Source organism: Achroia grisella, unplaced genomic scaffold (assembly GCF_030625045.1).
Source record: "Achroia grisella isolate CSIRO2021 unplaced genomic scaffold, CSIRO_AGI_Agris_v1 utg779, whole genome shotgun sequence".
Taxonomy (NCBI): Eukaryota; Metazoa; Arthropoda; class Insecta; order Lepidoptera; family Pyralidae; genus Achroia; species Achroia grisella.
The window spans coordinates 812,084-834,841 of NW_026713019.1; the positions used below are offsets into that span (position 1 = coordinate 812,084).

At 33.8% G+C, this 22,758-nt stretch overlaps 2 protein-coding genes across 2 annotated transcripts in view; both read right to left on the minus strand.

Annotated features, from left to right (window-relative positions):
* Positions 1–3,318, minus strand: part of LOC131850660 (serine/threonine-protein kinase NLK2-like) — a 117,537-nt gene extending 114,219 nt beyond the window's left edge. The window contains 1 exon segment of the mRNA XM_059200960.1: positions 2,614–3,318. Coding sequence (XP_059056943.1) covers positions 2,614–2,810 — 197 coding nt within the window. The 5' untranslated portion in view covers positions 2,811–3,318.
* A 1,894-nt stretch (positions 3,319–5,212) lies between these two features.
* On the minus strand, positions 5,213–22,350 carry LOC131850753 (ubiquitin-protein ligase E3B). Its single transcript, XM_059201106.1, has 19 exons — positions 21,950–22,350; positions 20,388–20,624; positions 18,918–19,170; positions 18,415–18,603; positions 17,574–17,765; positions 16,582–16,907; positions 16,046–16,170; positions 15,544–15,715; positions 15,177–15,295; positions 14,419–14,591; positions 13,670–13,750; positions 12,802–13,018; positions 12,257–12,420; positions 11,400–11,546; positions 10,833–10,948; positions 10,327–10,456; positions 9,445–9,609; positions 8,779–8,890; positions 5,213–8,314 (listed from the first exon to the last, which is right to left on the minus strand). Exons 1-19 carry the CDS (start codon positions 22,108–22,110, stop codon positions 8,142–8,144), a joined length of 3,252 nt encoding a protein of 1,083 aa, XP_059057089.1. The 5' UTR covers positions 22,111–22,350; the 3' UTR covers positions 5,213–8,141.
* Positions 22,351–22,758: the final 408 nt, after the last annotated feature.

A 22,758-nucleotide genomic window follows, 5' to 3' on the forward strand; every position in this document is an offset into this window, starting at 1 on the left:
ATAGAGTAACTATTCTCGCTCTTCTTACACATATGTACATATTATTTATAATATGTAAATACGATCAAGATCAATATACTTATTCATTCTTGTCCAACTTACCAAAGAATAATATTATTAGAAGGATCATTTTGTAATATTTCGTGGAACTTTTTACTGGGTTTCTTTCGTATACATAACAACCTGTGCTTGCATTAGCTCGAACTTTTTCTACAGGTATAAAACGAAATGTTTAATAAAAGGAGGAATAGTGGATCGGGTTTGTATGAACTGCAATCAAACTGAGATGCCTTGGGGGTTTATTCAAATCGTGAAAGGATTTGTAACAGTTTAATAGGTCTCTCGGGCAGATCGCGTAATTTTAATTGACAACGTTTTCATTAGAGATGAGTTTTTATAACCCTATTTTAATTGATGTAAAGGCGTTCTTAGATGTTCTAGTGTTTTGATTATGTTGCAATTGTTTCTTATTTTAATATTAAAGTTAACTTATGTTTTATATTTATGTATGATAAATTTGCCAGGTATACTATACATAGTTAAGTATAGGCTTAATTTTGCCAAGTAGGTAGATTCATATTACAATGGGAAGCAATGTGAAGTCCATTCGAACGTCATTAATAAAAAACCAATATGAATATAATAGTAATATTAAAACGAGTACTATCTAAAAATAAATAATTATTTGTCTTCAGAGTTTTTATACAATGTCAAGCCTTATCAATGTCGGTCACTTGTATGAAAAACATTTACACATTAGTAAGTAACTTTAAAGGGATCTGATCTGTGTTTATTTATTATTCTGCTTACTACTTCAATATTGTGCTCAAAAGCATCGTTTACGTTTGTACTCTGACTCGCCTATTTCTTACGTTCAACAGCTTGCTTTGTGAGCTGTTACTCTTGGAAGGGTGAGATATAGTAGTGACATTACAGATTACGGAGGCATGACACCTTAGTTGTCAGGAATAGCAACATATAATAATAATACCTCTGGACAATTCACACAAAGCCATCTAGTTCCAAGGAAAGCAGAACTTGTGTTATGGATACTACACAATTGATATAAATACTTACATATTTTTTATACGCTTACACAAAATACATAGAAAATATCCAGACAGATACAATCAATCATACTCATGAATACAAATGTTTCTACCGAGCGATGAATCGAACCCGCGACCATCGGAAATAAAGCGGTGTGTTGACCCGCTAGACCACCGACACCGTCATACTTTACTTTATCTACTAGGGTCACATGACGACGTAATATTCGCCGCGGTTGTTTATGTATAAGTACTGGCGACGGTTGCCAGTTTCCATCAGATGGGCCGGCAGCTTGTTTGTCATTTCAGTTATATAAAAAAAACATTCAGTGCAATGACTGGAGCGTCCCCTCCAGATACAAATATCATATATTTGAGTACAGTACAAATCGCATAGTGTCTATGAGATCTAATTTAACATAAGGATTGTGGAAAATAATTTTAAACCTTGCTCCAAACATATTATGGACTACTACTTATATTGTTGTTGCTGTTGCTTTATATTTATGAAATGCTGTCTTTATGTATATGTAGATTGTTATTTCATAATTGATCAATATTGGTTGATTTTATAAATATGCAGTTGATATCCACAACTAGACTAGATTGGTACCTAATTGAATACCACACATGTTTTAGTGCAAATAAGGCTGCAATATATTTGATAAGATTTGTAAAGAAATTACTTCTGTATGTCAGGGCTATACAGTATACAGTAATACAGTACTGCAACCCAGGTTGTAATGGTGTACATATATTACTAGAGTTGTGGTTGCTGAAGCATGTTCAAATTTATTTCTTATTATTAATTGTCACAATATTGATTCTTTAACAAAATTATTATTATATTCTCAAAGGCAGAATGGAAAATTAATTAATTACTGTTATGAGAATGAAAGAGGAAAACATGGAATGAAGGCAAACCCATAGTAATATAGTTTATTCAGTTTATTTCTCGATTACTGAATTTGTATTCTGTAGTTCTAAATTCTAAAACTAACATAATCTATTATCCCCACATATATCAATTTGAAGGTCAATTCAGTTGAATTGATTTAAAATAAATAATACTTTATTTTCCATTATATTCTATTCTTAATGTTAAACTTAGTAAATACAGAAAACCATAAATCACAATTTCTTTTAAATCCAAGGAAAATTGTTGCAGGTACTTTGCTAGGTAGCAAGGTAGCTACCTAGCAAGGTAGCCTATCTGGCAGTCATTATTTGGTTTAAGGTCTATGGTATACAATATAACTTAACTTTTTAAACTCATCTTGAGAACATTTACAGCAGCTAATTTAACTTACCTACCTACCTACCTACATTTAGTAAAACCTAAAATTGATTTACCTAGTAACCAAACGATATGTAGGTAATATATCCTAGTTACCATGGTGTAATACCTGTAACAGTTTTGTTATGATGAAGTCTGTTGCTATGCTCCAGAGACTAAGAAATGTATTTTGAACTACAAATTCCATTGCACCTGCCTAATATTATTATAATCAATTGGGCGGTAGGAACACCTAAAAAAGCATGAGTAATTAATTATAGAACTCACCATACGACACCGAAGGCGCCGTAGCCAATGGGGCGGTCGGGCTGAACGTCCGTTGGGATGGCCGGCGTCTGGTAATAGGGCGCCGCCGCCGCCAGGATGGCGCCCTGCGGCGCACTCTGCGTACCGCCCTGCATCAGCGACATGGACACACTCATGGAGACGCGAGAGTGCCGCGCGGGGCCACTTACAGCCGCCATCCAACCGCTCCGCGGCAAGCCGTCACCGTAGATTCATCACACGAAGAATCCCACAACCTGGACACTGTGCTCGATCACCAGACCTCTCCTTCCAGTGGACACACGATAATATCACCGGTTACTTCTTTATTATTCATGCTCAATCGACTATGCGGGAATCACTGAACGAACGCACACTACACGAAACAACCACTTGGAATTAATTTCACAAGTTTATAGTAAGTTGGAATTTTGAGTTGAAAATGTAATCAGTAAATTGTTTGTCTTCGAGCCCAGTTTTTTTTCTTGCACAAAGAATTAAACCGTAAATTATTTCTCCGCCACACGAAATGCGTCCGTAAGCCACGACAATCGAGCGAAACTGGGAGCAGGAGGGAGGGAAGCGGAAAGAGGCGAGGAGGTGAGACGCGGTGAAAGAGTGAGATAGCAAACAACAATGGCGACGACGCGGTAAACAGCTGCTAACGGCAACGCTTGGCTTTGGCTTCGTTACTTTGGTGACACTAAACATGACTTTTTTTTAGAATATTTTAAGCAAAGAAATAAAATTTTGGAAAGTTTTATGTTTTATAATTACAATAGATCTACATCTACGTACCTGAATAATTAATTAGTGTCATAACCAATATAAAAAAATTGTACAAAAGAGTACTACTACATCTTGTTAAAGTTTTGCCCGCCAATAATTAACTAAATATTTTTTTATTAAAAATTATTATAGTCTTCATTCATTCATTCATAATTTGAGAGCTACGCCCTTGTCGGTGGAGCTCTTGCCATTAGTTATATTATAGTCTTATTATACTCTCCTAAACACCATATCCAATATGTCGAATTGTCCGATCCAGAGACACTGGGTATCGCTGCACTGCTGCAGACCCAGTGCTTCTGAACATGGAAATAGGCATAAATATATGAATTTAATGAATAAAATTGTTTTGAATTAAATTTACTAACATATTTTATAACTTGTTTACTAACATAATATGGATAAATATCCGAAATAAATGAATAAATAAAAAATAAAAATATATATATAGTCTACTTCTGTTATATTTTTTTAAAAAACGGCACTTTAATAATATAATATAAACTGTATACAGTTTCTTTTAAAGTATTACAGGTTGCTTGCAACTCTTATAACACATAGTTGTAAACGTAGTTGTTGTGTGACATAATTAAATTACACGTGATGGCAAGTACAACAAATACTATTACCTACGTTTTTGAAATTACTAAAAATGAGCAAAGAAAGGTAGTAGCAAGTAGCAGGTATAAGTAAAGACCTTTACGATTTATCGAACAATAATGTAAGCTAATGTAGACGACACTCCAAACCCGAAGATGGATTACTATATGGCAGAAAGCAACTCCTTAAGGACCCGATTTAAGCGCTAGGCGTTGAAAACTCGGCTCTAACTATTCTAATTTCAATTGAATGTGAAAATGGGACGAGAACCCAACGGAATTCTTGATCATTCCCAAAAATATCGTAACTGGTTAAATTATTTATTTGGGAAAAGTGCCTTCTCTATTGCAATTATCAAAAGATATAGGCAGTTCTTCTTTTCTTAGAGATAGTTTTTTTATGGATGATAATGGAATGGTGTACCATATGAAGACTTACCAATTTGTTCGAGTATTTTTTTATAATCGAATACCTACAGTCGAGTCAGCTAGCCCAATTTTTCCACGGGGAACATGAAAGTCGCCCTGATTATTTTTCATTACTAACAATCCCTTCTTCTCTATCTCGGGATTAAATAGTATTTACGTACGTATCAACACCATTTTAAAGCTATGCCTGTTCATTACTAGATATAATATTCTTTTAGCGGAGTACCTACATACTGACGAATTCCATTACTATGGTAAATCGAGTCATTTTCTGTAAGCTATTTTAATTTATTAATTCATTATTTATTGTGTCTAAATATTATTATGTTGGTGTTAATATAGACTTTTGTACTGCCTTCAACTCTATTCCCAGGATGCCAGTAGTCTCAAACTTTTTAAAATTCTACCCTTCCAGCATGACTATTATGGAGGACCAAGTGAAAATGCAATTTCACTGACATACGTACATATTCTATGTGGCATCTTTATTTTCCACATTTAGCCGTAGCGCATTTGGGCCATTGTGCGTGTAAAATTTTCTAAAATTGTTTGTCACTGCCATATCACAGTTCAATAGAAACAGCTTACAATATAAACTGTTCGTACCAGTCAAACAAGGTCGGTTCAGAAATTTATTGCGTAACAAAACTTCAGAAAACTTTTGAAATATTATTTAATTTTATTCGCGGGATCAGTTAGTATATAATATTAATAGGATAGGATTAAAATTAGTCGTAGTTGTGAAATAAAACACACTAATAATAAATATCAATTACTTTATCACAGAGAATCACATTGTGTTATACAACATTTTACGTGGCCAGTACAAAATTACAATGATTTATATTTATGTGTATACTTTATTATTAAACACTTAAAGGATATTTTAATAAAACCGAACACTACTACAAAATACCATGTTTATTCAACACTCTAGAGTTTATAAGATGCCTATATTGAAATAAAGGTACGACTTTTAAAAGAAGTTTAACGAAACGATAACAAAATATAAATTTTCTTATTCTAATCAACTATTTGCATGATAGGAAAAAATAACTAAATACAAAACAAAGAACTAAATAAAAATATATAAAACATTAATTTGTATAGGCTGTAACGGAAATTATATAACGAGACAAAATTCAGCTGTAGTAATGATGAAACTGATCAAGTTTTAATTTATTAAGTTACTAATACAAACATACATACTCAAGAATACAAAATATTTGTATCGTACTGGGAATCGAACCCGCGACCATCGGAAATTAATTTGTGTGCTATACCGCTATACCAACGAGGTCGTCAACACAAATATTATAACTGCCTTTTGACAAGTTATACTTCTTCCGTTATACCTTACACTATATAATTATATAACAGTGAACATCGTTTAAATGTACATTTTTAATGAGCATGATTATATGTATATAAGTACCTACTATATACAACAACAAAAATTTAAGTATTTGTATCATAATATGCAGATTGGAGAAATTAAAGCGCCGTCGTATTAATGTAATGTAATAGTGGAGGTTTACTTATATAGACAATAATACATATACTATTAAATTTCAGTCGCTAAGTTATTTTTTAACTTTATTATCTTCAGATTTTATACCAGGAAAATAAATTAATTTTTTGATATAAGAAAGATCAGTTGTTTTATCAAAACCACAATTTTTCTAATTACACATTATTAAATACAGCTAAAATTCTACACTTTTATTTAATCTATTACAAAATTTCATCAAACTATATCGTCAGAAAGGAATCATAAAGTCAAAGGTATTCTGTACATAAACGGGTAAATAAATAAATGAATATTAATTATTGTCTATTATACACCTAATGTTAAGTTGGACTGAATTGAATCGTGCAAAATTCGTTATTTATATCAATTAAAAAATACGTATCATACGTACTAATTATGTACAAAGAGATCTCTAATTTTAAAAACGTTTAGTTACGCCTTTTCAACAAAAATAAGGTTTTTATGTTTTAGGCCAATTTTTATAGAACATAAAATAGTATTTAAAAAATCTTTGAAGGTTTAATATAGAAAATGGTAAGTTACTCTCTGACCAGTTTCAGATTAAAACTTTCATTTGCGAAATATTTGGTAGTGTTGTCAGGCACAAGTATTATGTGATTGGATTACGGTCGTCAAATAAATGCTTATATGTGATTACCTACATATAAGTGTGCAATGTAATCGATTGAACAAATACTAATTTGGACATAATTTTTCGTTTTATTTTACTATGCTTGTTAAACAAACCGTGGCCTTTAATGACGACATTAGTTGAATGTAATCTCAACCAAAAATCTCACAATTAAAATTAATAAACGTTTCAATTTAAGTTTAATTTTAATTGGTTTAAGTCACAATTAAAATAAAGAAACATAAAACAATAATCAAAATATATTCTTTTGACAGACAGTCTTCTAGTTTTCCTGTTTAAATAAAATATTTTTATTATTTGGCAAGAGATGGAGCGTAAATCGGTTCCCAGTAAAAGCATGTTTTTATTACTTATATGTATTTAGTATCTACTAAAAAGTGTCTGAAATATCGTTAAAAATTACTTGTTAAAAATGTTCTAAGACACATTTATATTATTCATGTTCACAATAGGTCCCCACATTCACGTTCCATATACTACGATCTAAATTCTATATACATATTTTGCCACTGACAATTTCTCATTTGTTGCACATATAGTTTGTTTAAACGGTCTATACACGACTTAAATCAGGGGCAATAGAGGAACAATGGTATGAAGCGCCCTAGATTAAGTCGTATATTGCGAAATCAGAGCCGATTTTACAGTGTGCGATTTTACCCCCACTGCCAATTTTCCGATATTTCCCCTAATTTTAGTGTTGTGTGCATGCCATTTTAGTATAGTTAGCAGTCACTGCTCAGCCTCTTTCAGATCAGTTCATGTCTGTGAACCGGATGTAACTGTATTTACCACAGACAACGCGTTATCGTCGTCTACGTCGACGACTAAACAAGGTAAACAACAACTACAACGATTTATAAAAACGGAGCGCAGTCAAACGAGTACGTAGTTTGTTGTTTATAAATACGACTGCCATTATTTAGAACAAGAAAATCCTAATCAGGTGTATCATATTACACGCATTTGAAGTTATAAATCTTAAAAACCAAAACAATGATATAATTGAAAAATATTGCCTCAAGGTTGAATTTCCAAACCAAATAAAAAGCTGATCACACTAAGACTTTAGAATAAAGTCTAATTTCACAGACAATATAATAGAAAACATAGCAAATTTATAGAAAAGATTGTAAGTGGAATCTACATTCTCACAACAAACATACGCAATGTTTCAGAGTTGTAATAAAGAATAATGTATTGTTTTATTGGTTGTAAAATCCTATATGTAATGGATTAAAGTGTTATCAGTTGTCAAGTCACCTTGATTTGGCAGTAACTGAATGTGCACCTCATAGTCCACTAAGGTCAAACTTTTCAACATAACATTGTAGTGATCATTTACCTTATTTTAAGGTTTAAAATCCAATGAACTGGTGAGATAATACTGGATCCAATGTAAACGCATTACAACATGCATGTACCATCGGAATTATCCTGTATGACTCACAAAATCTGAATTCCCTGTAACCTTCATGATTTCTAAAATAATTAACAAATTGAGTATTATTATACTGCAACGGTTGATTGACTACGAGAGCTCGAAACCCGTGTTACTGTTGACTGCGTACCGAAGTTTGTCGCGTAGAGTGCTGCGTTTCTGATAGTTCGGCAGCTTGAGGAGGTTGAAGCATGTCGACGAAGTGGGCAGGCGGTTCAGTGGGTCCTTCTTCCTGATTGTGAAGAAGCCTCTGATTACGCTACCTGTAAACAAAAAAAACCTAAATTCCTTATTGAGTTCAAAACAATCAACTTGACTGTGCAATCAAGTATATTATAAAAATTTTTTGTCCTGTAATTTTCTGACCCCTTCTTGACCCAGCCTGGTCACACCTGGTCATAATTTTGAGATTTTACATATTTTACAATACACTAGTAAACTGTAGATAAAGTTGAAAATATTTTTAGGACTCTAAAATCACGAAACAATCCTGTCATGTTTTAATACTTAGATAGTTATGAAATTTAGCACCCCTTACGACCCATGTGACACCTTCTCGACCTATCGGGCCTTTACGTGGTGATTACCTGTTATGAATTAAAGTTATGGTAAAAGTAAAGTATCACAAGTTGTATGTAAGAATAAGTTATTGGCACTCAGTCTACTATACCGACACCATAACGAGTTGGCGTGATATGACCAAAAGACAATATACAACTATATTGACCTATAGTATCACCAGTGTCCTCATCATCGCCAACTTCAACACACCGTATTGAAAATGGTGGTTTTAGATGCGCGAACCCGAGAACTGGTGGCTTCGAACAAGACGTCACAAACTGCAAAAAAAAAAACAAATTACATTTTTAATTATTATAAAAATCATCGTGCTTATATATATTGAAAGGAAGAACTGCGAAGAATAAGTGAAGTGATACAATAGACAAAATGGTTCCATGTCCTCCTGATTGTTGCATGTTAACAATTTCTTTGATAACTTAAAAATAGGTACGAACCATCAAAGAACAACATAATATTGTAATATTATTCTGCTATTATGCTGTTATTACATAATACTGTAATGACAGCATAATAGCAGAATATTCATGACTTACAAGAAAATCGAAACGGTTTTTGAAATCAAGTCACTGAATAGTAATTTCATACTGGTAGTGGAATTTAAAATATATATAAAACTATTAGCTTTATACTTAAGCCTTTCACGCGCGATTTTGCGCAGAAAGCGTGACGCACAAGCGTGAATTTTCATTCAAAGCTCGCTGGCAGCATGTGCGGTCTTTCTCGTTCTCTTTATCTACATTTACATGTTCATCCCTCCTGCGTGAAAGCTGATTCGCGCATAAATGAGCGTACGTGTAAAGGCAGCATTAACCTTTAGGAACATGGCGCGCTCGTTCTCGGTGAAGTCACGTTGCAACACGTCCCATAGCCAGCAGACGACGCGATGCGAGTCATGGAAGCCGCCGTAGTACTGCGTATGGCGGCGAAGGTCGCGCAAGTCCAACGGCACGTTGTCGCCGCTGATCAACCGTTGCAACTACACGTAAATTAAGTTTGGTTGTATGAGTAGCTGGGAAACGCGGTGGAGTTCCGACAAATCTATATTATAATGTATACTACATAAAAGACCTTCATGAAGGAGAACTACTGGCCGAAGGGGGTGGTGTATCAGCGCTACCGTGACAGATTACCATCGTCAGTGCCGTGACCATTGAGAATTTGAATTTATATTTTATTATTATTTCTTATATATGTTAGTCTATAGGGTATTTATAATATAGGCCATGTAGCCTGAATGAAATTAATAAATAAAATAAACTAAATAGTTGGTTATGATGAATATATGTAGACAATACTATCAATAATATAACTTCTTGACTGTTATCCTAAATAGCTAAGTCAGCGGCACTGTCAATTGTCGACTTTGGGTAAATGAAACACTTGACTTTCAGTGTCTTTAATTAAATGCAAAGTGGCGAGATGTTGACCTGTACCTTTTCATAGATTTATGATTAATGAGGAGCAAGTAAATAATCGATACACAACTCGAATGAGAATGAAAGAGACCATGGCCTGGATATTTACGGTCAAAAATAAGTTATACCTATTAGAAATAAATGGTAGATATTTTTGATTTCTATTGTTTGTCGAAATGTAATAAACAATCATTGAATGTGGCTGAAATACTTGTATGTACAAATATCAATAGACATATTTTACATACATGGCTATCTATTACGTGACATCAACTCACCTCGGGCGTGGAAAACAGCGATAACCATTCTGGATTAATTATTGTTCTAAAGCCTTTTATGAACGCATTTGTTTGATCTTTAATTTGCGTGTGCATCCGGAAGTGTGCCATCAAGTGAATATAATTGATTCTGAAAAATAATAATAAGTTATTAACATATTATAAAAGCACCAAAATATATCACAAGCTAATAAAATTATAGTTACTGTGGAATTTTTATACATTATATTATAATATTCAATTAATATTTCTATCATAGTTAATACAATAAACCGCAAAAATATGTCCCATCTGACTTTTCTCTATCATTCAGTAAATTAATAATAACCACAGAGTACTTAAGTGAATCTTGTTGTTGATACAATGAATATAGACACTAAGAGTACGGCATAAACTTTGCAAGATACATACATATTTTTATATACGGAATAAATTTGATAAGCAAATATTTCAATTAACCGACAGTTTAAACCCAAATTAGATTCAATACAGTAATATATACTTACTTATTTTCGTTGGTTACTGGTATAGCTTTTCCTCCCGGCACTAACTCATGGGTCACGATTTCGCCCAATCTCTCTTCATCCACAGAAAATGTAAGTTCTAATGACGTAATGTCCCCCTGAAAAAGAACACAGCACATTGAACAATTATTCTTCAAACCGAAAAATAGGAGAGACAGAGATTGTTTGAGTCACCAGTGGAAGATGAAATCCGGTCAGTTAGCCCAATTTATGACAAATTCAGTAGGAATTGACTACAATGGATTCCATAGGAGGTCTCCATTAATAGCAATGGGATAATTGATCTCTATTACTAGCCATCCCCTTCTCTCTCCCACATAAAAGTAGGTAATATAAACAAATAAGTGTAAGTGAATAATATACAATTGAAGTAAAAAAACTAGTAAAAAAAATATCATAGGCATACTGATACGTCTCTTCCAGACAACTTTTGCATTGTAGGTTATCTTTCGAATTTCTATTAGTTTAAGCGGGAACATCTTGTTGAAAAAAAACATCAATCGAATTACATAACTACATCACATGCTAATATGTGAATAAGTGAGGTACCTGGAAGTGTTTGATATAGGTGAGACTGCGGTAGAGGTCGCGATCCAGCGAAGGTAGCTCGTCAATCCAGCTGTACAACGCTTGCTGCGTCTGCCCCAGTACTTGGCTCAGGAAGAATGATGCGAACGGCACATCCACCACTATACCCTGCATTATTCATTTAGTAGTTCAGAAATGATCAGTTTCTATGAAAATAATAAAAAAACATTTAGGTATATATATAAGCGTACACTTATATTGTGGAATGAACTCCCTGACGAGGTCTTCTCACGAGGCTACAACATGGGGTTTTCCAAGAAGGGTATATTAAGGGTCGACAACGCGCACGTGACACCTCTGGGGTCTCAGGCGTCTATAGACTACGGTTTACCATCAGACGGTCCTTGTTTGCCACAATCATAGTATAATGTATATATTTATTATAATCATCATAAACCTTCATGTTTCTTGACCTAGATAGAGTAGTCAGGGTTCCAGACTTTGGGAACACATTACTTGAATCGCTAACATGTCGCTCGGTATATTTGAATCCAACGTGACATCATCTTTTAGTTTGGTATGTTATCGCTTTTATAATTAGCCGAGAGTTAGTCAGAAATATAAATCAAGACTTTTCATGCCGGCTCGGCGCCCTTAATAGAAACAGGTTAACAGTGATCTGTCTAAAATTGGTGTTTCGTAACCTGTATGGTAGTAGTTCATCTCTAGATTGTATAACAATAATAAATAAATACAACCATGTTTCGTAAACAGTGTTTTTTTATTAAGGGAGTGATAGAAATATATATTTAATTTCCTAGAGGTCCATAGCTTACAATGTTGTAAGATATTTTTGTACATGATTATGAAAAAAATACCTCATAAACAGCTTTGCCGAGCATACGGCCAATGAACTCGAAGAGTTGGAGGTGATTCTCCTGGAGACAGGAAGTCGGCGACGGGTACAGTCGCTCTTCGCTCGTCACGCGGAACAGATTTAGCGATGGGTCGAATACACGTTTTATCGTTTCTTCTAAGAATTCTAAATAACACACAAACAATATCAGATGAATATTATTTACTCCTCAGTTTAGAGTTATATATTGTGTATGTAGCGCGGTGGTTATCACCTCACCACTGTATAATGTGATGAGGTGTCGCTAAATAATTTATTTATTTATCGTCGTATCTTTCGTATCGAGTAATTGTACATTAGTAAGTTTATTTGATAGCGTGCTATGTCATAATGTGGACTGACTGTACATTTAACTTAAATCTATATTATCCAGGTACTAATGGAAGAGTGTCGAATGCAGGCATATGTTCAAGACAAAGAGTCATAGAAGATCTCTATCTCTACCACTATGACTGTTTTTTTTTTCAAAACCTCAAAAGAGTATCATTACAGTCCCGTGATATGTACCTTTAAAAACGCCGTCCTGATCGATGCCCGCCTCATCGAGCCCCTGTTCGTTGATGAATCGAACCCGCACGACGGCTTTAAGTGCGCGCGAGGGCAGCGCGGCCAGCTGCCGGTAGCCGTCCTCGACGAGCCGCGCGCGCCGCACGGTCACGAGTGTGGAGCGGCCGCCCCCCGCCACGCCGCCGCCGCACGCGCGCTCCGTCAGACCCAGCACCACCTACCGACCGACACTATCATCCACCCCGATCGACCCCCGTCCAATTTAGACGGGGATCGAAATTACGACGACCTGAGCCGAGGTTCGAACTAGCGGTGGACACAGACTAAAATACGTCAGGCGGTTCGCCTTCACTCCATAAGTCCTTCCGCTGGTTTGGAGTGCCACCTGCACTCGCTCCTCCCTATCGTCCGGTGAAGCTGTAGCGGCCAGCTACGGCCAACACCATTAGAGTAGTCCGAAAAAAGTCTACCAACCACCTTTTTACATACAACATATTATATCATACATGTTGTCTATGAGTTGTTGATAAACGCCGTATAATTTATATTCGTATATTTGAAATATATATTGAAATAATCATATAAATAAAATTGGATTTATATTTCCTTACTACATGCATATGAATATAAATACGATACATACACCAAAATAACGTTTTTTACAATTTTTGTCTGTCTGTCTGTTTGTTACGGCTAATCTCTGAAATGGCTGCACCGATTTTGACGATTTTTGTGTGCTAGACTACAGAAGCTGTCAAAGACAAATATTTATATAAATACTAAGTTATACCCGCATCTATGCCCGTGTGATAATTTAATTGACTGAAACAAAACTAAAATAAACAATATTTAAGTTGATTTTATTTACCTTTTCGTCTGCAACTGCTCGTCTGAAGAGTCTGACTCTTTCACCATGAGCTATCATGTGAGGAGTTTTTTGCACCAGAACCTAATTATCAAACAAAATATAAATATTGCATTACAAGAGAGAAATAAAATTAAAAACAAACTCTAATTAAAAATAGCCATGATCATGGAGGTTGAAACACTACCGAAATATAGGAAACTCAATAAAAATAAAACGTAATAAGATCCCGTGATTAACTAATTATATGCATAAATAGTGACTGCGTCAAGTTTAAAACGGTAGATAAAATCACAATGTTTTGAAAGGAACCCGCCCTGGATAGCATCACTCCTAAGACCCTCGGTAAAAGCAGAAAGCCGAGACAATGAGGCCAAGCTTACAAGACCCCAATCTCCACCTCTCTGAGAAGGTTGAAAATGTTCAGATTCATTAATACTAAAACTATTTAAAGTAATAAACACCACTGGCTGTACATTTACATGCTCATTCTTTCCTGCGTGAATGTATGTATAAAAACAGCTATTGTATCGTCCTCCACTACACCAGGCGACGGAGCGCAACCGATGGCGACAGCTGGTCGACAAGATAATGTAGAGTCACGATCCTCAGCAGTGAGGGAACGATTAAGAAGAAGAATCGTCCACCACTAACCCGCTAGCGCATACTGCTAGCGCAGGCGAATACATAATTTCTTTAAAAAATATAGAAGCTATTACACTGGTTTCAAATCGATTGAGAATAATAGTCACCTGCTGAGGTTTCTTGCCCTTCTCGAGATCAGCCATGAATTGTCCGTCGCGTATTTCCCGCACGAGCCAGTGGTTGGGTGGCGTGTACTGACGACGGCAGTCGCGCCTGTACAGCACCAGCAGCAACGTGTGCACCGAGTTGAATACCTCGTTGCTCTGGATGCTCTTTAGATCTGATACAAACATATTTTAAATTATTTATATACCTTTTAATTCACAATACAAAAGATCACACTTAAGGAGGTATAACGACCTCGCGGCATTTTCTACCAGTCAACTATAGGTGGTGCAGAAAATTATAATTAGCAGTGCAATACCAATATAATAGGAGAAAAACTTAACGTAAATATACAAAAAGGAATATATGCATACCAGTATATGTAGAGTATAAAAAGATAAAATGTGTATAATGTCGTTTGTGTGGATATCACTGCATCAAGCTGCATGGTTTATGCTATATATATATACATATGTAAGTAATTACAGTACAAGGAATTTGAAAGAGAGACATGACAGTACTTACCACCAACCAAGTGATACCATGAGCGATACATAGATCATAGGTTTATACACTATGGTAGGTTCTATGACAGATATATTTTTTGCCGACTATGACTGTACTAGGTGTACAATGTTAATGTTAAGACAGCGCTCAGAATTTACTTTAAAATATTTCTAATAATTCAGGATCAGGATAATAGTAAGAGCATATATATGTATTAAATATATCAAGTATCTAACTTAAATAATATACTCACCAAACAACTGCCCCATTATAGATTTATAGACAAACATGTTTAAAAACTGTGACATACTAATGAAGTCTTGCAATTTGAAGGGATCTTGTTGCTCATACATTTCCATATCATCGAGTATACTGAAAACAAAGAAATAAGATGATAGATAAGAATTTTTATTTGCATCTTAGTACACACATATAGGCTTAATTACAAATAGTATATAATATAGATTATTTAAAGTAATGCAAAAAAATATGTATAATATATGTATGTATTTACATTATCTTTAATTTAATTTCAAACACAATGTTTTACATTTTTTCGTTACCGTAACATATTCGTACATAAATACTAGAAATAATAATTATGAGCGCCAGATACTTACGTAACATAATGTGTCATACAATCAGCAAACAGTACTAGCATTTGAAACTCTGGTGCTGATGTTTTGGTATTTATAGCTAAGAGATCATGAAAAGCTTTCAGTCCACAATTTGGTCCTAATGTACAGAGGAACTGCCACAGAGAGTAAAGTATTTGGTCTTGATTGCATAGACCTGCAAATTAAAAAAACATAGGGACAATTAAAGTGTACGAAGGGATTATGGTGCAATGTATCAACGACGTCGACGTCGTGACGACCTCGGTGGTCTAGCGGTCTAGCACACCGCTTAACGACCGATGGTCGCGGGTCCGATTCCTCGCACGGCACAAACATTTGTATAATGAGTATGATTGCTGGTATCGGTCTGGGTGTTTTCTATGTATAATATGTATGTATTTATATAACACAAGCTTTAGCTAGCTTAACTTGGGTCTAGATGGCGCTGTGTGAATTGTCCGGAGATTATTATTATGAGATTATTAATGTATAATTTAATAATTACCTGTGAGTATATCTAATTTGACTTGTTTCATAGTCTGCAATGCAGTTTGGTACATAGAGCAAATCAGTGCAGCCTTTGTACAATCCGGAGAACCGAATTTCCTATAATTTTTATGTGAATTTGCTCTGAAAAAGAAAATATCATGAATACAATATCTAACAGGGAATATGTGAAGGGTGTAGTTGAATCTAGTTTGTTACATATACTAAAACATGAAATATATACATATATCATTGATGTTGATAAAAAGTCTGCTTGCCTTCCCCATCTTTTCTTTTCACCACTAGAATACCATTCCATTATTGTTCCATTTCGCATTTGTCCACGACAAGAAGTGCGAAATGGAAGCCATTATGTCAGTCAGTCCATCGCCACTTGTGCTGATCATTTTTATCAGTATGCCAGTCAATATCGCCCTCAACGTATGATCAATGTTCTTAACCCGATCTAGGCTTCGTGCGCCTGTCATTTATTTATGAATAGTTTGTTGCTATTTATCTATATTTAAAGAAGACTATATTATTTCTCATCATTACCTATTAGTTCTAGCCTCTATAGCTCTTCTTATAAAAGCGGCAGGGTTATGAGATTGCACCGGGGTGGAGGGTTGAGAAGGCCCCGCTCCCTCTTCTCCCGACACGCCCGAGTTCACCATCTCCTTCAGTGGTATCGCCAACAATTTCTTCAGTAGGGGAGCTCCCCACAACAGCGATAATTGCGTGCGAAGATTACCCATTGTGGGTGGTAAGTACACGTCGAAACCTTGTGAGAACCAGCCGAGAACTGGATGCCAGTTGCTGAGATTTCCCTTTTTACACACTACATACTGCTGACAGGAGTCCAGGAAGCGAGTCACAACTAACTGTTAGAGAAAAAATATACATGTTTTACAAACTCGTGATGATGACGATGACTGTTTCATTATTATCACATCTAACTTCAATACTTGGTTAGTTGCATCAATTATAAACATTAACCAACTAAAAAAGTAGCTTCTTATAATAGGTGTAGGTAACTTAACTATTAATTTGATTTATATCAAACTACCTATGCCTGTGGTTTCATCTGCATTAAATTTATGGCCTATGTTTTAGTATAAGCTACATTACTGTAAAGTTTCATTAAAATCCGTTCAGTTATTTTTGCATGAAAGAATTACAAACATCCATCTATACATCCATACTTACAAACTTTCGTGTTTATAATATTAATAGGATAATATACACGTAGAACAAACATACAATGTGGTTTAAAAAGAGAGGTTTGATATTGCATTGAGAATAGGGATACTTAAAAAATTACTATCTGATCTGATAAACATTGTTTTCCACAATTCTTAATATTTGAAATATAATATATAGGTATTGATAGGGATAAAAACTTTTAAGTTGACCTAAATTATAAGCAAATTTCATACAATGAAAAAGTAGTTTCAGTGTTTATTTATGACAAATACGGAGGTGGCGCGATATTCATAATATGTGTGTGTGTGTGTGTGTTCTACAATGTGTACTTATAGTATTCTTACCACAAAAGTAGGATAGTATGATTCTGGCAATGCATGTTCCCTCTCTGAATGTGCCAGTTGTATTAGGTTGCCGAGGAGGCAGAGGGCATAATTGCCCTCTAGTGTGTTGAACACGATTCGCATATTCTGATCCGTACTTAGAAATTCGAGGCACTTGTCAAACATTGAGAAGGAACGGAACGTCGTTACAGACTGTGGAGGATAGATATAGTACAATTAGTTCAAATAACATAAGTTAAATACACCCAAACCGATACAAGCAATCACACTCATTATTACACACGTTTGTACTGCGTAACTGAGGAATTGAACCCGCAACCATTGGAAATAAAGCAGTGTGCTAAACCGCTAGACCATCTATGCCATCAAAAGTAGGATTAGTAGAGAAAGGTATCCAAATCAACATTTGCAGAACAATGACGACCTCTGTGGGCTAGCGGTCTAGCATACCGCTTTACGACCGATGGTCACGGGTTCGATTCCTCGCACGGCACAAACATTCATGAGTATGATTGTTTGTATCGGTCTGGGTGTTTTCTATGTATAATATGTATGTATTTACAAAAAAAATATCTATGTATATGTATCAGTTATCTACTACCCATAACACAAGCTTTAGCTAGCTTAACTTAGGTCTAGATGGCGCTGTGTGAATTGTCCTGAGATTATTATTATTAATTATGAACAACCTGTACTATAAACATTTGAAACCAGGTGGTTTTTAATACCATTTCTTCTGAAAAATGTATTAATATGAAATCATGACGAATAAAACTGCTTAGCATGAGATGATTAATGATAGATCTATTTGTATGTAGTTACTTGAAAATGTTACACTCACCTCAGGCGATATTTGATGCATATGGAACACTAATGTGGGTACAGACAGTATCTGTATTATATACATTGTGAGTAGTTTCTCTGAAAACTGTGCAGACACTAACGGCCGCAGCGACAACGTCACTATCGCTGTCAAAGCTATGTTTTTGAGGCACACCTTCTCACGACAGAGGCCACGAAGAAGCAAGGACTGAAATTAATATTAATGTTTATTGAAAATAATCTCTTCAGGATAACATATGGAAGATTACTATGCTTCTATACATGGTATAAGACAAAACCGTAATTGTATTTATCTATTTAATTGAGGTCGATACTTGTAGTATACAAGGGCAGACACCTGTAAGTTAGGTTTTTATTTTTAGTTAATAGATAATGGCTTTAGCCTTAGTCCACCACTGCATGTATAATTATAACACTGTAATATACACTGTGTGAAGTCAAAATATGTCACTCTTAAAGTCTAGACTATTTTAAAATATAACAAGTTATATTCATATATACCTTCAAAGTCAAGTAATATCCTTTATGAAACAATGATCCCATAACATTAGCACACAGTTGCGTCATGCCTCCCCTCAATTTCTCCAAGTTCTTGAGTCTTGTCAATGCCCATGTGTTTGTAGCAGTAAAGGCTACTAATGTGTGAAGGTTAATGAGGATACTTTGCATGTCGACTGGTGACTCTGGTTTCAGCTCCTCAAGATACAGGCAGCATTTGTATAGGAGATCTTTAATGTGTGAGATCCAACTAATACTGAAACATGTTTAAACAATTATTAGAATTAAAAATTCATACTACAGTTTGGGACTTATTAATGTATTTAGCTAATAATTTTTCATGCTACACACCATGTCAACCAGGCTGACAAGAAGCGATTCTCACAATGTTTCAAATAACATTGAAATAAAAAAAAAACAAAAATCAAAATATTGTTTTTTATGTAGGTCTATTCATCAGTCAGTCAGTTTAGAGTGTTCTCAAGTTGAGAAGAATGAAGAAAGAATAAAAAAAAACAATAAATTCATGTAATTGTGTGTCATCTATACTATCATTATTAACTCAAAAGGAGGGCTGATACATACTATTCTTTACCTAAAAAAGAAGATGAATGTGAAATGATAGTGGTAATAGCTATTTGATATAAATATACTACAAACTGTGTTATGCATAGATACTGATTCATTACACTTTTTGCATTTTATAGGATAGGTGTGGCCAGTACAATATGTACCTCAAGAAATGTATGTATATAATACAAACTGACATGATGCGTAATAAATTGTGGTTACATGTCCTAAATTTAACACAACATGTAAAAACACTTCATACTAGCAGTGTAGATTTATTTTTATTATTATTAAATATTTTAAGTATGTACAATATGTACATACATGTACAATATGGACTTAAATTTTAAAATAGCTCATAGGTTTTATTTTTATAGAAATTAGGATTAAATAGAAACCATTTATAAATCACAGGCACTGTGGTATATATAAATCATTTAAATTTAAATAAATAGTGCACTCAAATGACTGCAGACTTGTATTGTCATTTACCAACCAATACAATTATAGTACACTTACTCATTCCTTGCATAATCAAGGAACAAAAAAATAGACTAATAACTAGTATGCTGAATTTAAATTTTTAATTAGTAGTATTTTCTACAGGTAGGAAAGTAGGCAGGTTGAACCATTATTCTGGTATCATAAATCTATTATTCCTAAATAATCTTCATAATTCTTTATTTAAATTTAAATAAGTATGCTATACAACTGCAGACTTCTTACCCATTAATCTAAATTAACTAGTACAAACTCATTTGAACTATAGTGATGTTAAAGTACCTTATTTCAAATTAGAAGTACAGCACGTAAGATATGGATGAAAGTATTCAAATAATTTATAATATGACTTATGTTTTAAGAATGAAATGGTAAATATATGTACATAAAGAAATGGCATACCTGTATTCTTTATTTAAAAACACTCCAACATATGATAATTTCACTGACTCTGAATGTAAACTCTGTACAATATATTTGCAGAGTTTTTCAAAGCGTTTCCTGTCTCGTTGTTGTTTGAATATGACAAAAAGGTGACATGTCACTCGGTACACATCCAGTGCTGGGAGCAGTTCCATGTGTTGTGTAGATTCTTCATGACTGCCATGTGGCTCTGGGAGAAGCTGATCGAAATCATTCCTAAAAAATATATTTATTCATCAGTCAACTAACATATTTATCAGATAATTGTTATATTTATATAATTTAAACTAAAAATTTCAAACATACTAAATATTTACAAACAATAGTCATTTAAAAAATAATGGTAAAGGAAATTTAAAGTAATTAAAAAATAAATTAATAAATTGAAGAAAAGAACCTTTGGGTTAAATATATATTGACAGTCACTGGCATTTTTTATTTTAATAGTGACTAAAATTTTGAATTAAGCAAATGTAAATAATTCAAATATATAAATTATCTCACAATTACAATTATACACTATTCAAACTAGGAAGACATTTTAGTAACAGTAAATTTTAATGCCCATAAAGAAAACCATTTAAGTTAATTCTAAGTGACTTTGCCACAATGGGCTAACTGTTCTCATTGTATCATCCTCCTCTAGTACTACTACTACTACTATTAGCACATACAGTTAGTGTAGTAGGCTGCACCATACCATTATCATCCATTCCAAAAAACACATCTTTTCACCAGCACTCTTACGGTCTTATTACAAAAAAATCTGTTAAAACTCAGACGAAACGTGGTCTAAATGGTTGTTGTTTAAACCATTCCTAAAGTTAATACTTGGGATAAACCTAACATTATTACGAATCCAGATCTAACAGAGGACTACTTAGTACTACAGTTAAATCGATCATTATGTATTCCATACAGAAATCAGTCACTCATGTCTGTCACCGTACAATTACGTTCCATTTTACCAGAAAACTGAAAAGATCAAAAATAATATTAGTTCACACATACATATACACATACATGTGTAAAAGTATATACTTGTTACTAATTTATAATTTTAATAGACTTGAATAATACTATAAACTGTGGAATAACTAAGGTATTAAAGTATATTTTGTACATTTCACATTGTCAGTAAGTTAGTAAAATATGTGCTATTTCTTGAAATATGTATATAATTGAAATATTAAAGAAATTTAAATCCTAAACAATAAACAGTCTTAATAGTCTATTACTACTTTTTCCAACTAAGAAGATAGCTTGAAAGTATACTGGTTGTTAGCACAAATCACTGCATAAACCATTTCACATTATTATAAAGATGTTGTTCAAAATATAATGTAAATAATTGTATTTTTACGTTGGAGTCAAATTACAGGTTACGGAAGCACAGAACCTCAGGAATAACAGCACAAGAACAATGATTTGGACTATTTGTGATGCCCATAGTAGTATTAATGTTCAAAAACATTGTTTACAACTTTTCATCGGGTACGCTTTTCATTTCTTTACCATATTAATACTATATAAGTACTCACAGTATAAGTTTAATGAATCGCTGCCTTGCAAGCCAGCCTCTAATGAGCCCTTGTATTTTCACAGCGGATTGTTCCCGTTTTTTCTCTAATGCCCGTTCCTCACGAGCCGCCTTTGTCTGTTCCAAAAACGTATCCTTGCTAGTTTGGGATTTTGAAAACATTTTGAAACGCAATAATTATTCAACACAACGGTATTAGCTTTATTTTTTCTGTTTGTATTGTCAAGACGATGAGATCCAATTCATATTATTACGTAGAATTATCGACCAAAAAGCATCAATTGCACAGTTTTCAGAATATAATTTTTAAAAACGGACACATTAAACCATCGTAATTACTTCACGTAAATTATTTCAGACAATATTTAATTTTTTACATGAAAACGAAAGCAATCAAGCCATTTTATTTTGACATTTGTGATAAAATGTTGCCATTATCTTTAGGTTTTAATTGACTGTAATATTTATTTGTTGCCTAGTTAATAGTACAAAATTTTACTACTTTATATTTAAAAAAATTAAAGCTAAAGATATTCTTGAAAGTAAATTTGATAAAATTATTTTGTCTGTATAATTATTAATAGGATATTCTAAGATTTATATTAAATATTACCACAAGGAATTTCTTTGACCGACATTCATAGAAATAGTCATCACTATTCGTCTCACTTATTCTAATGACAAATTATTGTTTACAACGTCATATCAAATCAAAAATGATTATTCATGTAGAACATTTTAGGCGCATAAGAACATCAAGTTGTTGTATTAGTATTTTTTCCCTACTGTCCAGTTCAATCTGTGGATTCA

What these genes read in the sequence shown, in the direction of transcription:
- LOC131850753 (XM_059201106.1), bottom strand. Translation starts at nt 22,110, where the DNA reads ATGTTTTCAAAATCCCAAACTAGCAAGGATACGTTTTTGGAACAGACA. An exon ending in TCAGGACGGCGTTTTTAAAG is followed by an intron (nt 12,421 to 12,801) that starts GTACATATCACG and finishes TGTGTTATTTAG; the next exon opens with AATTCTTAGAAGAAACGATA. An exon ending in CCAGTAACCAACGAAAATAA is followed by an intron (nt 10,457 to 10,832) that starts GTAAGTATATAT and finishes ATTATTTTTCAG; the next exon opens with AATCAATTATATTCACTTGA.